Source organism: Pollicipes pollicipes, unplaced genomic scaffold (assembly GCF_011947565.3).
Source record: "Pollicipes pollicipes isolate AB1234 unplaced genomic scaffold, Ppol_2.1 Scaffold_3087;HRSCAF=3621_pilon_pilon_pilon, whole genome shotgun sequence".
NCBI classification, from domain to species: domain Eukaryota; kingdom Metazoa; phylum Arthropoda; class Thecostraca; order Pollicipedomorpha; family Pollicipedidae; genus Pollicipes; species Pollicipes pollicipes.
This window is the reverse complement of record NW_023596225.1, coordinates 34,543,112-34,562,783: the sequence shown is the minus strand read 5'-3', so window position 1 is coordinate 34,562,783 and position 19,672 is coordinate 34,543,112. Positions and strand designations below refer to the sequence as shown.

Genomic DNA, 19,672 nt, shown 5'->3' with positions numbered 1-19,672 from the left:
CGAGTCGAAACCCCTATTGTTTTGAGCATAAGGCACCCACATGGTGCTGTACACTCTCGGAAGCAGTAATTGCAGCACAATGGGAGTATTTTGGAAGTAGTTAAGTGCGGTTCAAAGTCTAAAAATCCACTCCAAATATACAATAGAGACAAATGACAAGAGACCCGTGCACGGAAGTCCGTTTTAAGGAGCGTTCGGTGTCCCCTGCTAGCTGAAAGGGGCTCGTTGTTCGTCTTGAAGGGGCCATATCGGCCTATAAAAGCCCTTGTTAGCCCTCAGAAGGACCTCGTTCCGGCGTGTAAGCAGACCCTGCTGGCCATACTCCTCGATACTTCCCGAGAGACTCTCCGCCGGACCCCGCTGAAATGTGAAGGGTACCTGTGAGAGTGATTGCTAAAATATGTCGCTTTCGTGCCGTCAAGTACAACCGTCGGTGCGGGAGGAGCTTCCTTACAGGCAAACACGGACCCCTTACCACTGTCGGTAGGCTTCACAAGCCGACAGAGTGCGTCTGCATTGATCAGCAGGCGCTTTTTACTAGGGTTTCAACAGGTAGTGTGCGCCTCTGAACGTTCTCGCAGGGGCCCAGCTTGCCTCTTAAATGACCCTATGGCCTGCAAGGGGCATCTATCAGATTGGCAGGAGCATCCTTACAGGCAAGCAGGGACCCCTCAAAAGACCCCTGTTGGCCAGGAGAGCTCTCTGTCGACGTGTAAGGGGACACCAACGGAGTGCAACAGGTCGGCAAGCAGAGCACGTGGACCATTTGTAATCCGGCAGGGCCCTTTACGGTAAAACAATGGGCTTCCTATAGGCTAGTTGAGGGCCACTAGACGCTCATTTAGTGGGCCCTTGCATGCCGATGAAGACGCTCTTGTCGACCTGCAAAGGGCATCTGTCGGCTGCAGAGTGGGGCCCCCTGACGATGTGTTTAATTCTCCGGTGGACTGCATCCTCTGGGTGAACGAACCCTTCCCGACCTTGAGACCCAGAGATAGCCATTGCCATCCGGACAATGAAGCTTCCTGGTTACCTGAATACGTTATGTCCTGTAACGGGCTCCTCACCTGCTGGAAAAGGGGTACGAATCAGCAGATATGCATACAGAAAACATGGCTTTTCGTCCTTTGGCAGGAATCAATCCACTCTTCTTTTTGTTCCATGGATTTGGCGTGATTTCTTAGCATCACAAACGGGAGACAACGACTGCAAAATGCAAGAGTTCCTCTTCCTAGGTAAGCTGGCAGTGCTACGTCCGGGGTATGGAAGCGGTACACTTTCAGGGAGTCCGTGAGTCTGTCGCCGGTCCGTTGTCCTGTTTGCGCAGCCCAGATCTTCCGAGTCTATCGCACAGGAACCTAGACCGCGATGATCTTTGCCACTCTCCAGTTTAGCTTATTAGACGTACGTAGTGAATTGTGTGACAAAAGCAACGTTAGGAAGCCGGTTTGGTTCGTTACAAAACAGCATTGTCGTTGGACTCCCGCCATACATACTTTATGCACACTCCATAGGCAATAGTGACTATGGAAATGGTGTATATCGAATTGAAATGCAGCAGTTGAGAACTGCAGTACCTGGCTGCACAGAGAGGTGGGATATTGCCCACCTTCCACATCCACCACCGCTTTACACCGTAAAATCATTTCAGTCATTGGACCCCTACTGGGAGAAATCTTGACCAAGACACCGATAATACCCACCTTCCACATCAGCCGTCGTTTTACGCGATAATATAATTTTAATACGCGTCCGGATGGCCGGCTAGATGCCCTTCGCTCGGGACGGGGGTCAATTTGACCTCCCCCCTGATATCTCGGGAACTAAGAAAGCTAGAGACACCAAATTTGCAGGGTGTCTTGACCTGTACGTGAACTCACATAGATCAAAGTTTGAGTTTCCTAGATAATGACCTTTGGGTCAAATAAGGTCAAACAAGGTCCAATTCTAGGTTGGTCACCAAAGTGCCTCCAGAACCCAGGAAACTGCTCATCAGCAACAGGCCAAAAACCCATTTTAGGTCAGTGACCTCGTTTGACCTTTTGAAGGTCATGGTGACCAAAATCATGCAAGACTACTCTGGGTCTTGCTTTTGAATTAGCGACAAAGATTTCGCTGGGCAGTATGCTCATAAAACAAAATGTCGACCCGGGTCATCTCAGGTCAATGTCCCTTTCTGACCTCTAAGAATTCAATGGAAGATGTAAAATGCGGTTCCTGCTGTCAGTAAATTCGAAATGAGCACCACACACTATCCCATACAGCAATCCCTAGAGTATTAAATCAGGCTGGTTGTGACATTGGTCTGACCTTCATACCTGTCCTTATGTCAACGTAATTTACTCACTCAATATTGTTTCTGCCTAAGAAAGTATCTCAGAGATGCAAACTCTGTTACTGTATCAGACTGGACGATTTCCTAGAAATTGTCTTTGCTGAAACCCTGGCCTGACTTTGACCTGCCATAGGTCAGTGACCTTACAAGGTACATCTAAATTGTTGATGTCAAACGATCCGCTATTCAACTATCTACAGTCATGCAAAATTTGGAAGCCATTATGGAAAAAAAATTCGGGGGTTCAATTTGACCCCCCAACCCTCATCCCACCCCAGCGAGTGTTAACTTCGGTTCGGTTCGGTTAACTAACTACAGCGGTTCGTGATCCGACTAGCCCTCCCCATACCCCTTTACAAATACTGGCTATATCTCTGTTATTGCAACAAATGGCGAGGCGAAGACGGTACTGCCACCATTGTGAACTGTGATGGTGTTTGATATCAGAGTCGCGTTCCCAAATCGCCGTGAACACTTGTACCGAGCCATGTCATCAATCGTGATGCGACATAGCGTAACGGTGCGTGTGGTTAATCGCAGCGATTGACCGATTACGCGGGCATTACACGGTACTCTGTTGACTTCAGTCTCAACTTCGACAAAAAAGCTCGCATGTTTCATCATGTGTCGGCAGGTATGTCCTCGTCAGGTAAGGTTAGGTTTTGCACCCGTGCAGTGTTAGTTAAGATGCACGGTCTCAGAGAAAGTCTGATGCCGATCAATGATTGTCAGTAGTTGAGTGGGTGCGCACCAGTGTGGTACAGTCATTGGTAAGATATGTCTTATGCTCTTACTTTAAAAGATGGGATATGGGGTGGAGATGACATTTCCTTCTTCTCACCGCGATCGAAAAGCTAAGTAGTGCGGCACAGCCTATTTGACAGGCAATTGCAGCTACTGCCATCTGTCGACAAAACATGGGTTCTGGCGGGTGGTGAGGATGGACAACTGAGATACAGGACAGGGACTTTGCAAGTAGCACGGCGCACCCACACCCGACAAAAGCTCCGCGTGCCCCACGTTTTTGATGGTCCTGAACATCATAATGGGTCTGCCAAGCTAAGCTATCTTACGCATCTTCAGTAAGTGTTACTTGACTTGCACTTGGGTGACACAGGTGCAAGTGTATTCCACCGTGTGTATTCAGGTGCTAATGTATTCCGCCGACGATAGCAATACATTGCGTAGTAGTTTGGTCGCGTTTTTCGTCTAGTTTTCATCCATTGGCATGCTGGTCAGTTTTTGCCTTCACCTCAACTGTTAGCACTTTTAAGGAACACAAATATGCGAGTTTGATATTTTTCATAAAGGCGATAAACTTGCTCGCCCAAAATGATTTCCCTACAATAGGCGAGACTGTCTTGCTCTCGATGACGCGTTTGATATTTACTGCTGACCTGACCTGACCTGACTTGACCGAGTGTTCGTGATAGACATCGTTCTTTCATATTTGGGAAAGCTTTGATGGCGAGGTCTGCGTCAAAAACACGGAATGTGATTCAAACGTGGTATACGTTATCAGCGAAGCAGAACGTCGCGACATAAGGCAGTTGTGGTGAACCGGCAGCCATTCCACGTATTGGGTGGGTACATTACCATCACTCTCATAATGGTAATGGGAGAATGATAATCTCTTCAGTCCATTTAGCAGCATGCATTCCCGAGGTGACTTTTGCATGCGACTAAAGGGTCTCATGTTTAGGTATAACGGTAGCTCAGAGTGTGTAAGCGCGTGTTGATCCATGCGAAAGTAATTGGAAAGGCACGTAATCATTTGAATTCGGTTGTTCTACACGACATTCATCTACCCTGTGTTTTGTGACATGATATTATGCAGAGCCACGTGATGCCACATGACAGCATCCGGTCCCTCAAGATAAAAAGAGCGGCACCCCTGTATGCAAGATCATTCAGTTAAAAGGTTACATTTGAGAGGTGCACTCTTGGCTCTTGTTTTCTTAGCGGAAATACAAGAGCTTAGGCACAACTCAACCGTGCGTTTGAATAAGAAAGCAGTTGATGCAGGTATGCTGAACGTGCTAAGCTGTCAGGATCACTGGCTTCCACATCGTGACGTGATGTTGTGAAGTTAAGGCCCGACAAGGAACCAGAGCTGAAGTTAAGGCCCAGCAAGGCACCGGAGCTGAAGTCAATCATTTAGGTTTACGCTGCGTTAATTTGCATTTTGGATACGGTGATAGCCTGAGTAATGAAGCTAAGACATCGTACAATATGTCTAATATTGGTGGGATGTAACCAGTGGTGTATCGCACGCTCAGGATGTCATTGGTGCCGACTCGTCTTCAGATTCAAACAAACCTATGCGTGAAATGATGATCCTGACGCCCGCTTGCGGCAAATCAAGCAAATAATGCACGGCGTTGGTCCTGGCTTCGTACACTCGTGGCAATTAGGTAATAGCGGTTTTTTATCAAGTGTTTATTTTTATTTTTCCAAAAGCTGTTCTCGCACAAAGGCTGCATGTAGTACCCATAAAAGGACTTGTACACAAATCAGTAAACTGTGGTTGAGCTGATATGAACGAGCTTTTAATTTTCGCTAAATTCCTCGTCACTGTGTGCGTGCTGAACACCTTGCAAATTCTGTTGGCTTACTAAATCGTGCATTTATATATGAGACCATGATTACTTCTTTGAGGCCGCTTTCCAAAAATCAGACGATTAGCGTGTGATAATACAGTTGGGACTAACATATCCATGCCAACGTGCTACGGATCCTCACGGATGTATGTCAATAGGATTCTCATAGGGAGTGGGTCTATTGTGTCAAGTTAAGGGGATCGAGACAACCTAGTTATTTCGACAACTTTGAGTGCTTCGGGGCCAACAGCTCTGAATGTTCATATTGATGGTAATAATTGCATTTAGTAAACGCCTTATGGTGCTTGCTAAATACCTACGCGGGTTCGGGAGCTGATATTTCTAGCACCATTGTTTTGCCATCTCCCTTGTTATTTCTTCCTGATAGCCGTCATTATTTAAAGTGAGCATGCCACCTCTTTGTAATATTCGCTTTCTGTTAGATCAGACATCTGTGATCTGATCCAGATTTCTCTAAATCCTTCGGAAAAACTTAGCTTAAAAATTGTTACAAAGTGTTCACAGCGTAATTCGGAGTTAAGAATGATTAAAATTGGTGTCCTTCTTATGTACTGACGGGGCCAAAGTGGCGCTACCCAGTGCTATTATAAGCCTTACTTGTCCCGAGGTTTCACAAGATTATGTTTTTGGAATGTGCCCCAAAGGTGGGACACTTCCTTTAAACGGGTGCAGTTGGTTGTCTTTTCAGAAACAGCATAGGTTAAGAAAAGGTTGCGCCTACGTCTGCATAATTATCTCACGTCCTCATTTCATGTGTGTTAAACTGCGTTTGCGTTAAATTGCGTGTTACAGCTTTCTTCGTTTATCGTTGGTGAGCTTAACAGACAAAAGCATTGTGTTGTTCGAACTTAAAGCTGTGTATAATAGCTTTTTATTTTAGTGCGCACTGAAAGCAAACTTGTGCAATTTTACCCGGAGGCCATATTAAAAACTATTGGGATGAAATCCAGGCCTCTGGGCCCTGCGTGCCTTGACTGATTTTCCAAGGCGTTCTTCAGCCAATAGTGCATTTGAAAAACCCGACCTATTTGCCGCTCCAAGCGTGCCCGCTCGGACCGCGCCGCCAATCGGTTCATTAACGCGGGCTCGCGTGCCGCACGGAAGTTGCCCGCTCTGTTTTCTCGGTTTCCGACGTCGAAAATCAATCAAGATTAACCCTTGGGCGGTTTTTCGGGTCGACGCTGGTCCTGTTCCGGCGCCTCGCCTCCCCGGCCCGTGTTATTAGCCGGGTGGCGGGCGCTCGCCGGCAGCCCGCGCGACTTTTTTGTCGGCGGCACGGCACGCGCGGGGCCCATCTCGGCGCACGGCGCCACTCTGGCCGCCCGGCGACGCCACTGGAGCGCCACAGTTGGTACGGCCATCCACGGGGCCGCCGCGGGCAGGAGGTGATGACTGGGTGAGGGGCTGTGGCGGCAGAGGACCTGCAGACGAGGTGGCTGAGCCTAGGTCGGCGGCAACGGAGTAGCCTGGCGGCTCTGAGGACTCAGGGTATCAGACAGCCAGTTGCTTTATTGCGCAAACAGTTGCCGTGGATGGTTCATTGCGCACGGTGTTTTCACAACATGTTTGCGCGGATACACACCAGCATTGCAAAACTTTTCTTTAAAAATACATGCGACTTCAATTCCAGCGCGTATCTCTAAGAAAGCTGTGGCCAGACCATACAAACCCCTCGGGAATTTCGTCTTCCGATCAGGTAAACACTCGGTCAACCAATCTGCCAACAGCCCGCTGCTTTTTGCCGCAGAACAAAACCCAAAGGAATCACTTGTTTTTAGCACCAGATAATTCGTGCTCGCGGTCTCTCGCCCAGTCAGCGATGGGCTATTCTCCTGGACGTTGTACAGCAGAGAAGTTTTACGATGCCCATTGTGCCCTGCGGCCGCGACGGAACCCGATTGGAAACAACCGGAAAGGGAAAAGATGGACTGCTCTCTCTCTCTCTCTCTCTCTCTCTCTCTCTCTCTCTCCTCCTCTCTCTCTCCTCTCTCTCTCTCTCTCTCTCTCTCTCTCTCTCTCTCTCTCTCTCTCTCTCTCTCTCTCTCTCTCTCTCTCTCTCTCTCTCTCTCTCTCTCTCTCTCTCTCCTCTTTCTCTATCTATACCCTCTTCTCACTTTTATAGGCCAATAAAGTAAGCCATTAAGCTAATTAATTATGCTGCATCTGCGTATGAGCCAGGGACACTGTCGTGCATATAAAAGCTACGCATTCCGATGTATATTTCTTGACTGCGAATGTGCATTAGCTGATTATGGGCCTTTGATGTAAGCATAGGTATGTTAACATGAGCCCACACACAGCATTTCGTTACATCTGTGATGAAACGTTATAAACTTTAAAACTCTCAACCCTGAAACACGCACTCGGACTGCGGTGGGGTTGATGCTCCGCAAATATTTCCTTTTATGGATGGCTCTCTACCGGAAATGCACTGTGGGCGCCCCTTCTGTCATTAGAACCTTCATCAGCCGAAATGAATGCGACTCAGGTGCGGGTTTTCGGCCTTTATTTCCGCGCGCCGTCTTGGAGCTGGCGTCGGCAGTTAGCTGGGCTGAGTAGGCGGCTCGCCCCATATTTGTTTATGGCGCCTCGGGATGAATTCCCGTGCCGCTATCGGCAACACATCAAGTTGATGTTTAATGAAATCCTAAGTATCTGCAGCATCTAAGAACGACTTTCAAATTACGATCAGAATCACTTACGACGGGCCTGTTGAATATGCATGGGCTATGTTGCGCTGGCATTGTGCACTGGGGTGGAGCAGACAGAGGGGCGAGGGCTGAGTTAGCCGTCGTTTGTGGCGCCGTCGATTGGTTGAAGAAGACCTGCTTGAGTTTACACGTACTGCCTCTCCGAGATTAATAGCTCATTTAAGCCTGCTTCTGACCGTTTTCTCTTGTTCCTACGGATTACAGACGGGCGTGCGTAAACAAATACATGCAATAGCCGCTGAGTCAGAGCGTTGGTTATGGTGCGAACTCTCCGATGGATATCCCACGAACGACATAGCTGAGTTTCGTGTTTTGGCCTTTTGCTGACCTCTGGTGGTCGGCTCAGCCGGCAGACTGCCAATCCACCCACTGACGGTCGGCGTTTGACTCATGCTAATACCTGGGACACCCACTGCTTTTGGTCGAGCCTTCGTTCCCGACGGGCAGTTCACATCTGGTTTCCAAGGTATGCTTCATCTGACACTTCCACCTGCTTTATTCCCCCCCCCCCTCCTTCACACATACAGCCTGAGTGCCGACTGCCCTAGCCCCAGCTGGGCGTCCCTCGACCGCGGAACACCCATGACCCCGGCGTCTCGTACCAGTCCCAGCTGGCCGTCCCCCGACTCCGGGACACCCCTGACCCCGGCGTCTCGTCCCAACCCCAGCTGGTCGTCCCCCGACTCCGGGACACCCCTGACCCCGGCGTCTCGTCCTAACCCCAGCTGGCCGTCCCCCGACTCCGGGACACCCCTGACCCCGGCGTCTCGTCCCAACCCCAGCTGGTCGTCCCCCGACTCCGGGACACCCCTGACCCCGGCGTCTCGTCCTAACCCCAGCTGGCCGTCCCCCGACTCCGGGACACCCCTGATCCCAGCGTCTCGTCCTAACCCCAGCTGGCCGTCCCCCGACTCCGGGACACCCCTGACCCCGGCGTCTCGTCCTAACCCCAGCTGGTCGTCCCCGACTCCGGGACACCCCTGACCCCGGCGTCTCGTCCTAACCCCAGGTGGTCGTCCCCCGACTCCGGGACACCCCTGATCACAGCGTCTCGTCCTAACCCCAGCTGGCCGTCCCCCGACTCCGGGACACCCCTGATCCCAGCGTCTCGTCCTAACCCCAGCTGGCCGTCCCCCGACTCCGAGACACCCCTGACCCCGGCGCCCCGCCCGGCCGGGGAGCGAAGCGCCACGTCCGGCCGCTCCGTTACTGTCGTCGTAAAGCACGGCCGACCGTGCTCGGCGGCGTGGCCGGGCGCAGCCCTATTGTTTATATCGGCTCATAAATACCTTGGTGAGCAGGTCGGCCAGCCTCCATGATTGGGCCGCCCGCCGAGCGCGCGGCCGTGGCGGTGGCGGCGGGAGCGGTCCGGGTCGCGTCCGGGGCCGCGCCGCCGGCCTCCCGGAATTTATCGGCGGAGACGACGCGCGCACCCAGGAGACAAAGCGGGCTAATGGACCAAGTCAGGCATAAAAGAATCAAGTTATCGACCCACGAGGCGTGGGTAAGTGTGCGTTATGCCGGCGGTGGAACGAGTATGGTACATGCGGCGGCTTTGGCGAAGTTTTTTGAGAACGCGCTGATGTTTTGGTTTTGCGGGGATGTGGAAGGTGCGTGCGTACGTGTTGAATGCGATGCAACCATTTTGAAGAAGCAACACGTGGAACAGCAACAGAAACAAGGAGCTGAACGCACTTGGAAAATTTGCAAGAATGCATGATTAACAAGTGCGGAATCAATGTTGTGTGGGCAGGTAGTTTCACTTTGCCGCTCATCTATAATATTGCCGGCAATGGCAATGATTAACGGGGCGCATCAATTGCATTAGAAAGTGCTCTGAGCCTCTGATATATAATAGCTATCCGTGATTTGATGAGGTGGATGCGATTGAGAGCCCCTCCTGCAAGGGCTAAGTAGGTTCTCAGCTTGCCGCAGCTCTAGCTTCTCCGTCAACTTGATTCCAGGCACTCATATCACAGCTTGTTCCTGTTTACCTTTCAATGTCGATTGCTTTCTCTTGCACATACATCCCCTGGGCCAGTGCTGTTCAAACTAAGAATTAGTTTCCATTCAGTCACAGCATTGAAGACTTGTCAGTGGAAAAGTTTAACTTCTGACAACGAACCTGTCGGGCATTTACTAGGCCATAAATATTTGCCGTCCCAATCCGAAAGTAAGCAGCGATTCAAAAGTAGCATGAAACCTGCAGCTGGATATTGACAGCATTGAGAGGGTCGAACAAACTTGAAAAACGAGCCAACGCGAGGTGTAACATGTGACTGCTCGTATAACTACTTAATGAGCATACTTATAAAAATCTCGCCACGGCAAGAATGGTATCGCAATGTTGTGTACCTTTAGTACATTCACATTTCTGAAAGGGCCTATGAAAATTTTTGCGACCCTGTTTTGCCCACAACGTTTTTTTCGAAATACAGAAATTTGACATGACACTTCTGCACTCTGTCAGCAGTCCTTGGTCTTGTAAAATCGTTAAAAAATCCTCATCGTTTAGCCTGCGCATGACCCCAAAGAATCCCTGAGAATCGGTGGCGTACACACATACACACATTGTTCCTTTAGTATGATAGGATAATTTTTTTATTTCCAAACCCGTCACGTTTAGGAATCCAAACTTGCCGATGAATTGGTTAAACAGTCTCCTCGGACGTGGTCGTCAAATATCGAAGTCACTGTTTTAGAAATTGTGTGCTTTGTCTTTTGCGTTACCAATCATATGCATTGTCTGATTTGCCGACAGGTACGCTGTGATGCCGCGGCCTCTGACACAAGAGCATTTCGAGCTGCATTGGAAATAGCCAAAAATAACGTCTTGGAAATAGCCGATCTTCAATACGTCAGGGGGTGCTGGTTTAAACGACGATATCAATCAAAGTCCAGATGTATTGCGAGAAAAACGCGTTGTTTCGTCACAAAGCTCATGGTGCTCCTATCGAAAACTTTTTTTCAATCTGATTATTCACTATTCGACCGCCCAATTCGGTACAAATGTAGAATCATCCAATACTCGTTACGCTACACCGGCACTGTAACGAAGTTTGCATTACTTGTGTTCCAAAGGCACTTAATGGATACTGGCATTTGTAGCCGTGGAAAACAAGACCAATATCCCATCGTGCTATGACGAACTGCACTCATGCGCTGTGATGTGTAGCGGCTCTCTGATCAATGGTTAACCTGTGGCCACTGGGAGCACAGCCAGGACGAGGCTCATGGGCATGAGCCTCCCCCTTTCCCTCCCCCCCCCTCTCCCAACATGACTGAGTTCATGTTTTTTATCATGACACTATTAAACATAGTCCCTCAAAGTGATAACGTAATTAATTGTGTCTTTTTGTCCAGTTGCTACAGTGAAAGGTGACCTGCCGCTATCATCGGGAGTGATTCAGTGACATGGTCAGAGGACAACAGAGTGGATATGTGCGTTACGCCGCTCAGAAAGGTGTTTCCGGCACCACGGTAGACGGGCAATTTCGAGCAATTTGAAGCCCACTGATGTGCGCAGTGCCTTTAAGCGTGTGTGATGTCTGTAGTACGTTCGTATCGCGCAGATACTGCAGATGTGTCTGGAAATCAGTCTTAATAAAACTCAACTCTCCTGTTACAAATTCGAATAGGCCTCCTCCGTGTTGCAAATCCTGGCTACACCTGGCGGCCACTGGACTTCAAACGCAGTTTGTGTTGCCCCGAGATAAGCGCCGTGACCGTGTCAACGCGTCGATTACGTCAGATATTGCTGGTGGAACAGCAGAAAGAACGGACTGTCCGCACAAGATCCGTGTGTGGGCGGCCCGCTTTTCTTTGCCATCCCAACAGAAGCCAGCACGGGCCACGTCAAGGTGTTTTCCGGGAACGGCTCTCGCAGCCAAAACACAACAATTCGCCTCCGAAGGCTGTTAACCATGGATGCGAGAGCTACATGCATAGCTATAGTTCAAGGCATGGCGTGCTAGCTCATTTGCCCAGACATAAACATATTACTATATTTCATGAAATAGTTTGGGAAAGGGCACTGCAAACTTGACAATGTTAGGCGGCCCTTTGAGTTACAATGCGTAGAGGCAAGCGGCTTCACGACCTTGCCGTTTGATCTCCGTGATTCCCCCAGAGCGCAAATTGTGATGTCGGCAAATGTATTACGCTATCCTTTCCGCCCAGAAGATTCGTTCCTTCTTCGCCATTCATGAATGGCTTACATCGCTGCCATCAGCCGACAGGAGGGGAAAACGGTCACTGGAACAAAGCCCAGGATTTGTATGGCTTGGAAGTGCAATATTCTAAATCATGGTTGTTTTCCTTCACCTCGGTCAAATGAATTCCAAATTAGCTAACTCGATCTGTAGACATGATCACTTCAACACAAGGTACTTCCACGTGATGCCCTGCAAAAAGACACAAAAAGCATTCTCTCATTTGAAGATGTTTACTGATCCAAATCAAACCTTCTCATGCCCAGCGAAGGAAGGTTTCTCAGTATTTATACGTGTATACTCCCGTTACCGCTTATGGCGATTAGTCACTTCTGGCCACTTGGCATGTTTACGTCCAAGAAAGTCAAGCAATTAGAAGTCATGTGAGTGCTCTAGAGGCGAAATAATTTAATCCTGATTTGTGTTTGAAGTGAAAAGCACTCGAGGTGAATAAGGCAAGCACCATTCATCTGCAACAGCAAGCCAATAAAAATGGCCAAAACGTTTGACTTAAGAGGCAGGCGCGGTAGACTCGGACCACTTTTTACTTTGCTAATTGCACTTTCGTAATGGCCCACGAGATCCTTATAGTTGGGTTATTTTTATTGGCACCCTGCCATTTCTGAGACCCAACAATTATCCCGGCATCACCACCGCCCACAGCAAGGCTCGCTACAGTCCAACAACAGCTTAAAGGGAGCATTCCACATTTTTTATATCTTTTGTTTTATTTGTGTGTTTGTTGTTTGGTTTGGTTTGTTTTTTAAGGACTAATAAATTATTTTTAGGAACTATTTGTATTGTGTAAAGACGAACTATTTGGAAGATACATGCCTACCAACTTGTACATACTTTTTCGCGCAGATTATTTCACCGTCGCCCAGGCATGCATGATGCCTTCAGATATGAAAGCTGGGGTTATGCCCATACGTAGACTGGTGTTTTTTTTCTTGCTTAATTCAGGATGCATTGTGGAGACTAATATTATATGCTGGCTTGTTTGTGTGCTTATGGATCACAAGGACTGGTATATGGTGAGATACGCGAGGCCACACAAAAACGGATGGAAAATGAAAATTACAACACGATAACTTTTCAGACCATTTAATTTTCGGACCCGTTAATAAGTTGATATCTCGTCGCTATATTCATAGCACGTAGATTGCATGAAATTATCGTCATACCATAATGAGATGAACCACCACACCACTCATTTGGCTACAGGTGGGTGTGTGCCCATGAAGTCCAAGCGGAGGGCTTCAAATGTTCGAGAAGACGCCATCGATTTTTAGGGGCGACATTTGAAGCCCCGGTTGAAACTTCTGTGGCATGGAAACCCAGACGCCAGGCTAAAATCCATAGCGACCTGGCGTAAGGAATCTTGCCAGGAGAAAGGAAAGATGAGCTGCAAATTTGGCATGCAAAACATGCTGATTAAAAAAGTCGGGATCCAGCGTCTCATTATCAGAGACCTAATGAATAATTATTTAGCGGTGGGCACAAGTACTACCTACTACTTTCAGGTATCATATGTTCAAGCTCAAAACATCCGGAATATCATCACTTGCTTGCCAGTAACTTGAAATCCTTCGACCACTGTTAAAAAACACGCTTTCGTGGAAGATAAAACCCTACGATACATTTTCCGAGCCGTCTTGGGCACCGCAGTCTCAGAGGATGCAATGTGGCGATACGCGGATTCTAAGGTCACCTGACGCGTCCACTTTGGCTTTTGAGTCAGAACGTGACCGGCGTTTTGCAAATGTATGCCTCCTCTTCTTCCATGTAGCGCTAGAGATAATGTATCGCATTTGTCCTAGATGCTCAGTGCAACTATGACTACTTATTATTATTTTTTACCATGGGTGCGCCAACGTCCACCCGTTATCTGAGATGTTCATGTGAGCTAAAATGTTCCGTATGATGTTCATAACAGATGAGCAATAGAACGGTCGTTCTCTCCTACGGTTTAGCGAATCCTTGAAACCGAATGTGACGTGGAGCATGTTCGTGATTGGCTTATTATAAACGTCCGACCGCTCATCCGGGACTCAAGCTAAGTTGAGACGGTAGCCGCTTTCATAGTCTTTCATGTGTTATGTTGGCAGCCCTCGGCTATCCCGCGTCCGACGCGTTGAGAACTCCGTTGCAAACATACCTTTAACCGGGTCAAAAGTTTTGCTATATGGGAAAAGCCAGTTGTCGCCGGGCTTCCATATAAATATCCTTGGTTCACAGAAAGCCGGCACAGGTGTCTTTGACTCCGCACAAGCTGGGAAATTCGCATGTGCTCTTCTTCCCATAGCACTGTGCTATATCGGGCCACCTGTCTTTATCGGTGAAGCACCGCCGGATGTGCCGTATGTCGCAAGTGTAGCTGAATGACGTTCGTCTCTTCCGAGCCCATGAAAGATAAGACCCCAGAGAAAGTATGAATGAACTCGTAGACATGCTTTGATCGGACACGTTAGACTGCACTAGGTGGTATTAGCCGTCCGCGTAATGGTCAAGCACATGTAAGATGTTAAACTCTGTGGCTTCGAAGCGAGCGCATCAGTGGCTGCTGCCCTTGTCTGACTGCTAGTCACGAACGCACAGCCAGGACACTTGCGATTGCAGGCGGATGCCGTAGACACTGCTTACAAGGAATGCTCCAGCCACCAGAGCACGTGACCGGTTCGTGTATCTGGCGGCAAAAGTCGTGACCCTCGACAGTCCTGACTGATTTTCACGGGACTCAGATAATGGGGAGTGGTGGTGGGGTCGCTGGAGGCCACTACGTGTCTGTCACTGCTTCATTCCAGTGGGGGTGGGTCCACTGGCAGGCCACTACGTGTCTGTCACTGCTTCATTCCAGTGGGGTGGGGTCGCTGGCAGGCCACTACGTGTCTGTCACTGCTTCATTCAGTGGGGTGGGGTCGCTGGCAGGCCACTGCGTGTCTGTCACTGCTTCATTCCAGTGGGGTGGGGTCGCTGACAGGCCACTACGGTCGTCACTGCTTCATTCCAGTGGGGTGGGGTCAATGGCAGGCCACTACGTGTCTGATCAACTGCTTCATTCAGTGGGGTGGGGTCACTGGCAGGCCACTACGTGTTCTGTCACTGCTTCATTCCAGTGGGTGTCTGTCACTGCTTCATTCCAGTGGGTGGGGTCGCTGGCAGGCCACTACGTGTCTGTCACTGCTTCATTCCGGTGGGGTGGGGTCGCTGGCAGGCCACTACGTGTCTGTCACTGCTTCATTCCAGTGGGGTGGGGTCATTGGCAGGCCACTACGTGTCTGTCGCTGCTTCACTCAGGTATCACTCTTTACCCTTCACATTTGTATTGAGTGAAGTGCTATTGTGCATCTGCCAAGAATGCATGACTCAGAGTCATATTTTGAGAATTAAACCTCATTTAGAAGGCTCCCGATCAAATACAACAAGGGCTCGTGTAATGTGCCCCATGCTAGTTGTGTCCCCACCATGTGAGACGATGGACACATACGATGCTCCAACCCAGTCGCACCCGTATCCTATGTCTGTTTATGTGGCAACGCTCCAAAAGTATATCATTGGCTTGAGTGATCACACTTCAGTGGTTTGTGAAGTCCATCTTCAGTAGCATCTCAGCGTGTGGTTTACGCCGCGCAGACCACAGTCCATACGCCTCCCATCCGTGAACGCCCTAATGTGACGATTCCATCATGGAAACTTACACTGCGAGAACACGGACCATATGGCCCACTGACTGATAGTTGACCGCAGTGGCAGCGGAAGCGGCTGCAAGTTATCAGTGCAGCGCAGCGTCTGCTGCTTTACATGCAGTGCTAGTTGAATGGAAACAGCCGTCGGCTCGCGAAGCCTCCTCCAGGCGCCGCCAGCTGGCTAGGTTCTCATTACTCGGGCCGAGTCTCTCGCGGAAGACTTGTAATTAGATAAATTGGCCCGCGGATCCAGTCAAAGTTAGGTCAAAAATGGCCGCGGCAGCCCCGGACGGAGAGGACCTACTAGTTCATATATTCATAGCGGCAGAAAATGACTCCAACCAAGCGGTGGTAATCTAATTAGTACCTGAACAGCGCGAGGAGAAGCGATAAATATATTCAGCACGTGCTGCGGAATAAAGATGAACAATCAGAGATCTACTCACACCCCAAAATGGTGGATGAGAAGCCAACTACTCACCGATGTTGTCTCTCCTGGCGTTTTCTTTTCTAAGGAAAAGCGAAAATAAACATTGAGATACTTCGTGGCACGACATTGAACGGCCCGCTAGGTTTTCACACCCGGACGGCAAACCTGGAGGATACATGGATATTATCGCTCGCATTCAACTTTTAAAAGCCCATTACCATTCGTGCTTTGCAGATGCTGATTGGCTTGCGATATGCCACCTGGCATGTGGCATTTATCATGACATGTGACATGACATATGACATGCAGAGACTTCGCTTCGTGACACAGTGACCATCTGATGAAAAGGCGCAACCGACGACAGATGCAGCATACGATTTCTGCTTACTTCCAAGAACAAGTCGGAAGTCGAATTGCTTCCAAGAACAAAAAGCGCTCACCGTTTACTTTTTTGACCTACTACTGCAGGAAAGCCTTTTACCTCTGTAAGTTGTTTTAACGGCTGCAGCACTTCGGATCATACTTACAAATAGGAAAATTTGCTGCTGATATGCCAGTCGTATTCAAATCCAAGTAAACGAGCCACAAAGTGTCAAACGGTAGCTGATTGCCAAGGCACGAGGCTCTGTGTAGCACGCGTGTCTCGCTGTGTTCTCCCCGCCCGCCACACCGCTCCGTGTGGAGCCGCTCGCCCTCCCAGCAACCGGGCGACGTATCCCCCCGCCCGCCACACCGCTCCATGTGGAGCCGCTCGCACTCCCAGCACCCGAGCGGTGTATCCTCCCCGCCCGCCACATCCCTCCGTGTGGAGCCGCTCGCACTCCCAGCACTGGGGCGGCGTATCCTCCCCGCCCGCTACATCCCTCCTCCGTGTGGAGTCGCTCACCCTCTGAGTCGTACCGCCCTCGGCGGCAGCTGTTGCGACTGCCGCAGGCGCGCGAAATTAAAAGTCTCCGTTAATTGAGAGATGGATTATAAAAAGTCGCCCGCGATCTGTGAGTAACACTGTCAAGCTCAGACACTGCAGAAAATGAATGAGGAATTCATGATATAGAATGCGCGACTTATAGTGGCTTCCACGTATGCCGCCCGATTTTAAAATGTTGCAATTTTACCTAAAAGAATATGCGTGTTGTGCAAGGCATCCGCATTTACGCAGCGTGATTTTCTTTCAAGCCAAGTTCTCTTCCACCTCCCGCGACGAGCAAGGCAGTGTGTGACAGAGGATAAGGAACAAGCCACCTGAGGGCTCGATCCTTACTTCCAGCTTTGTAACATTGAATCCCAATGATTCAAACTTCCTCGTCAGACCAGTCCACCACGCCGAGCTCTCAACCACCTCAGACTCCCCGTCCCTTTAGCCACGCCCGATTCCCCCACCCCCATCCCCCCCATCTCCACAATGTCCAGTGTATCGGCAGCAAATCCTCGGCTGTTTGCTTGCCGCTGTCCGTCGCTGGTCAGCCCGCCGCTGTTTGCGAATTCGTTAGGCTGTGTAATTACGACAGTTGGGGTGGCGCGGCTTCAGACGTGACGTTTCTGGCGCCGAACGGCCCCAGTTCTGCTGAGAAATACTTCCGACAGTTTGAGGTACGTGGCGCGGGGGCCAGCGGCTATTGGGGAGAGAGGAGAGGCGGCGGAAACGAACTGAAGGAGATGTTGGACGGTTGCCGGGAGGAGACCGAGACTGGGGGAGACCTGAGTCGGGGAGACTCAGACCAAGGGAGATATCTGTGTGGGTGTCAGATGAGGCTGGGATTGAAGGAGGCGTCAGTAGAAAGTTAGGAGAGACCTCGAGCGAAGGGGACGTTTGCGGTGTGTCGGGGCGACTGCAACTGAGACAAGCGCTAGGAAATGAAATATATCAGTGAGACTGAATCTGGCGGAGACAATGTGACGGCGCGAGCAGGACTGAATGAGTTGCTATCAGGACTGACCTTGCAAACTCCGACTGATGGAGTTTATTGGCGAAAATGTTTACTGTGAATACTAACTACGTGATGTTATGGGGATGCAAAGCATCTTGCGACGAGAGGTGCTAAGAAAAGGAGCTACCCGATGTCTGATAGCGCAGTGATGCTGCAAACTGTACAGACTACGATTCTTGTTAACTATCAAAGCATTACAATATAGGCATAGCTTTTATCACGGATCAATGCTCACATCACTGCTTTCCAGTTCGGCCCAAAGGGTAACAGTGCCGTGCTGGGTCTTTCGGCACGCCACACACAGTGTGGAGTGCGACCACGAGGTGTCCTTCGTCGCGATGTTAACATTGCCTGTGAGTGGTTTTCCGTGTCAAAATGCTTCACTTAAGCCTTACTTGACTTGACATTGCTTCAGTTGTGCCATGGGCACCAACTTGCTGTGCATAAAGCATGACAAGACCGATGTCAAAGGGCATATTTACATGCAACTAGAGCACAATACCATTGGGTAACTCGATAAGCGGCTGAATTGTGGCAAGTAAGCTGACTACAAGAAGCTAGAATTCATAGGCAAAGATGTGATTCTCAACAAAAAAACACATTTGCTGACACGGTCCACCGTCATGTCTGCTCGGCCTTCAGGCTGATGTTGCTGTGTTGCGTCACTCACCGGGTCGCTCATCTCCTCCGCCAGGTCACGCTCCGGTTCGGCCGACAGGTCTGCTCGGCCCTCGGCTGGTGTTGCTGTGTGGTTGCTGCGTCGACCTGCCGGGCCAGCGCTGCATCTTCCTCCGCCAGGTCACGCTCCGGTTCGGCAGACAGGTCTGCTCGGCCTTCGGCTGGTGTTTGCTGTGTTTGCGATCGCACTCACGGGGCCGCTCATCTCCTCCGCCAGGTCCACGCTCCGGTTGCGGCCGGCAGGTCTGCTCGGCACTTCGGCTGGTGTTGCTGTGTTGCGTCGGCCTGCAGGGGCCGACTTCATCTCCTCCGCCAGGTCACGCTCCGGTTCGGCCGGCAGGTCTGCTCGGCCCTCGGCTGGTGTTGCTGTGTTGCGTCGCCTGCCGGGCCGCTCATCTCCTCCGCCAGGTCACGCTCCGGTTCGGCCGGCAGGTCTGCTCGGCCCTCGGCTGGTGTTGCTGTGTTGCGTCGCCTGCCGGGCCGCTCATCTCCTCCGCCAGGTCACGCTCCGGCCCCGCCATCAATCTGCCATTACGTGCTGAAGACGATCTAATTTGACAGATGTGCCTCCCTGGCCTACCCCAATGAAACGCATGTTGGACGGTCTTTCGGTGGAAGATACCCAGGGCGGGAAGTAAGAGCTCGCGGGAGTACACAAAGAGGCACAGGCTTTCTATCGCATATCGATGGTGCAACATTAGTGGCAATGCTTAGTTCTGTATGCACGCCAAACATGTTGTAGAATCAATCACGTAGGCAATGAGGACGCATCCAGCAGCTTATGTTGTTATGCGACATGGTGAGTATGCTCTGAAATCGTTTGGCAGCAAACAAATGAAAATAATGCCCGCACATTTGCGAAAAATGTCCACATACGACAGATATAAGTCGGTTTTATTTTGGTTTTGGAGTAAGCGGGAGGATGCATTAAATTTGTATCACGCTGTTTTTAATTCCGCGTATTTAACGGTCATCAATATCCAAGTGGATTCACGGTTACCGCAACATATTCACACACGCTGTTACTTGCTTTGAGACTGTCGACATAACGTGTCAGGAAGATGAATGACAG

The 19,672-nt window shown here is 50.0% G+C and overlaps 1 protein-coding gene across 1 annotated transcript in view; it reads right to left on the bottom strand.

The window, feature by feature from the left end:
* Positions 1-19,121, bottom strand: part of LOC119090063 (myelin transcription factor 1-like protein) — an 80,135-nt gene extending 61,014 nt beyond the window's left edge. Inside the window, exons 1-2 of the mRNA XM_037212857.1 lie at positions 19,073-19,121; positions 18,593-18,687 (exon numbers count right to left, since the gene is read on the bottom strand). Of these exons, the coding sequence (XP_037068752.1) occupies positions 18,593-18,687; positions 19,073-19,121 (144 nt within the window). The remainder of the gene's footprint in view (positions 1-18,592; positions 18,688-19,072) is intronic.
* Between the last annotated feature and the right edge of the window lie 551 nt (positions 19,122-19,672).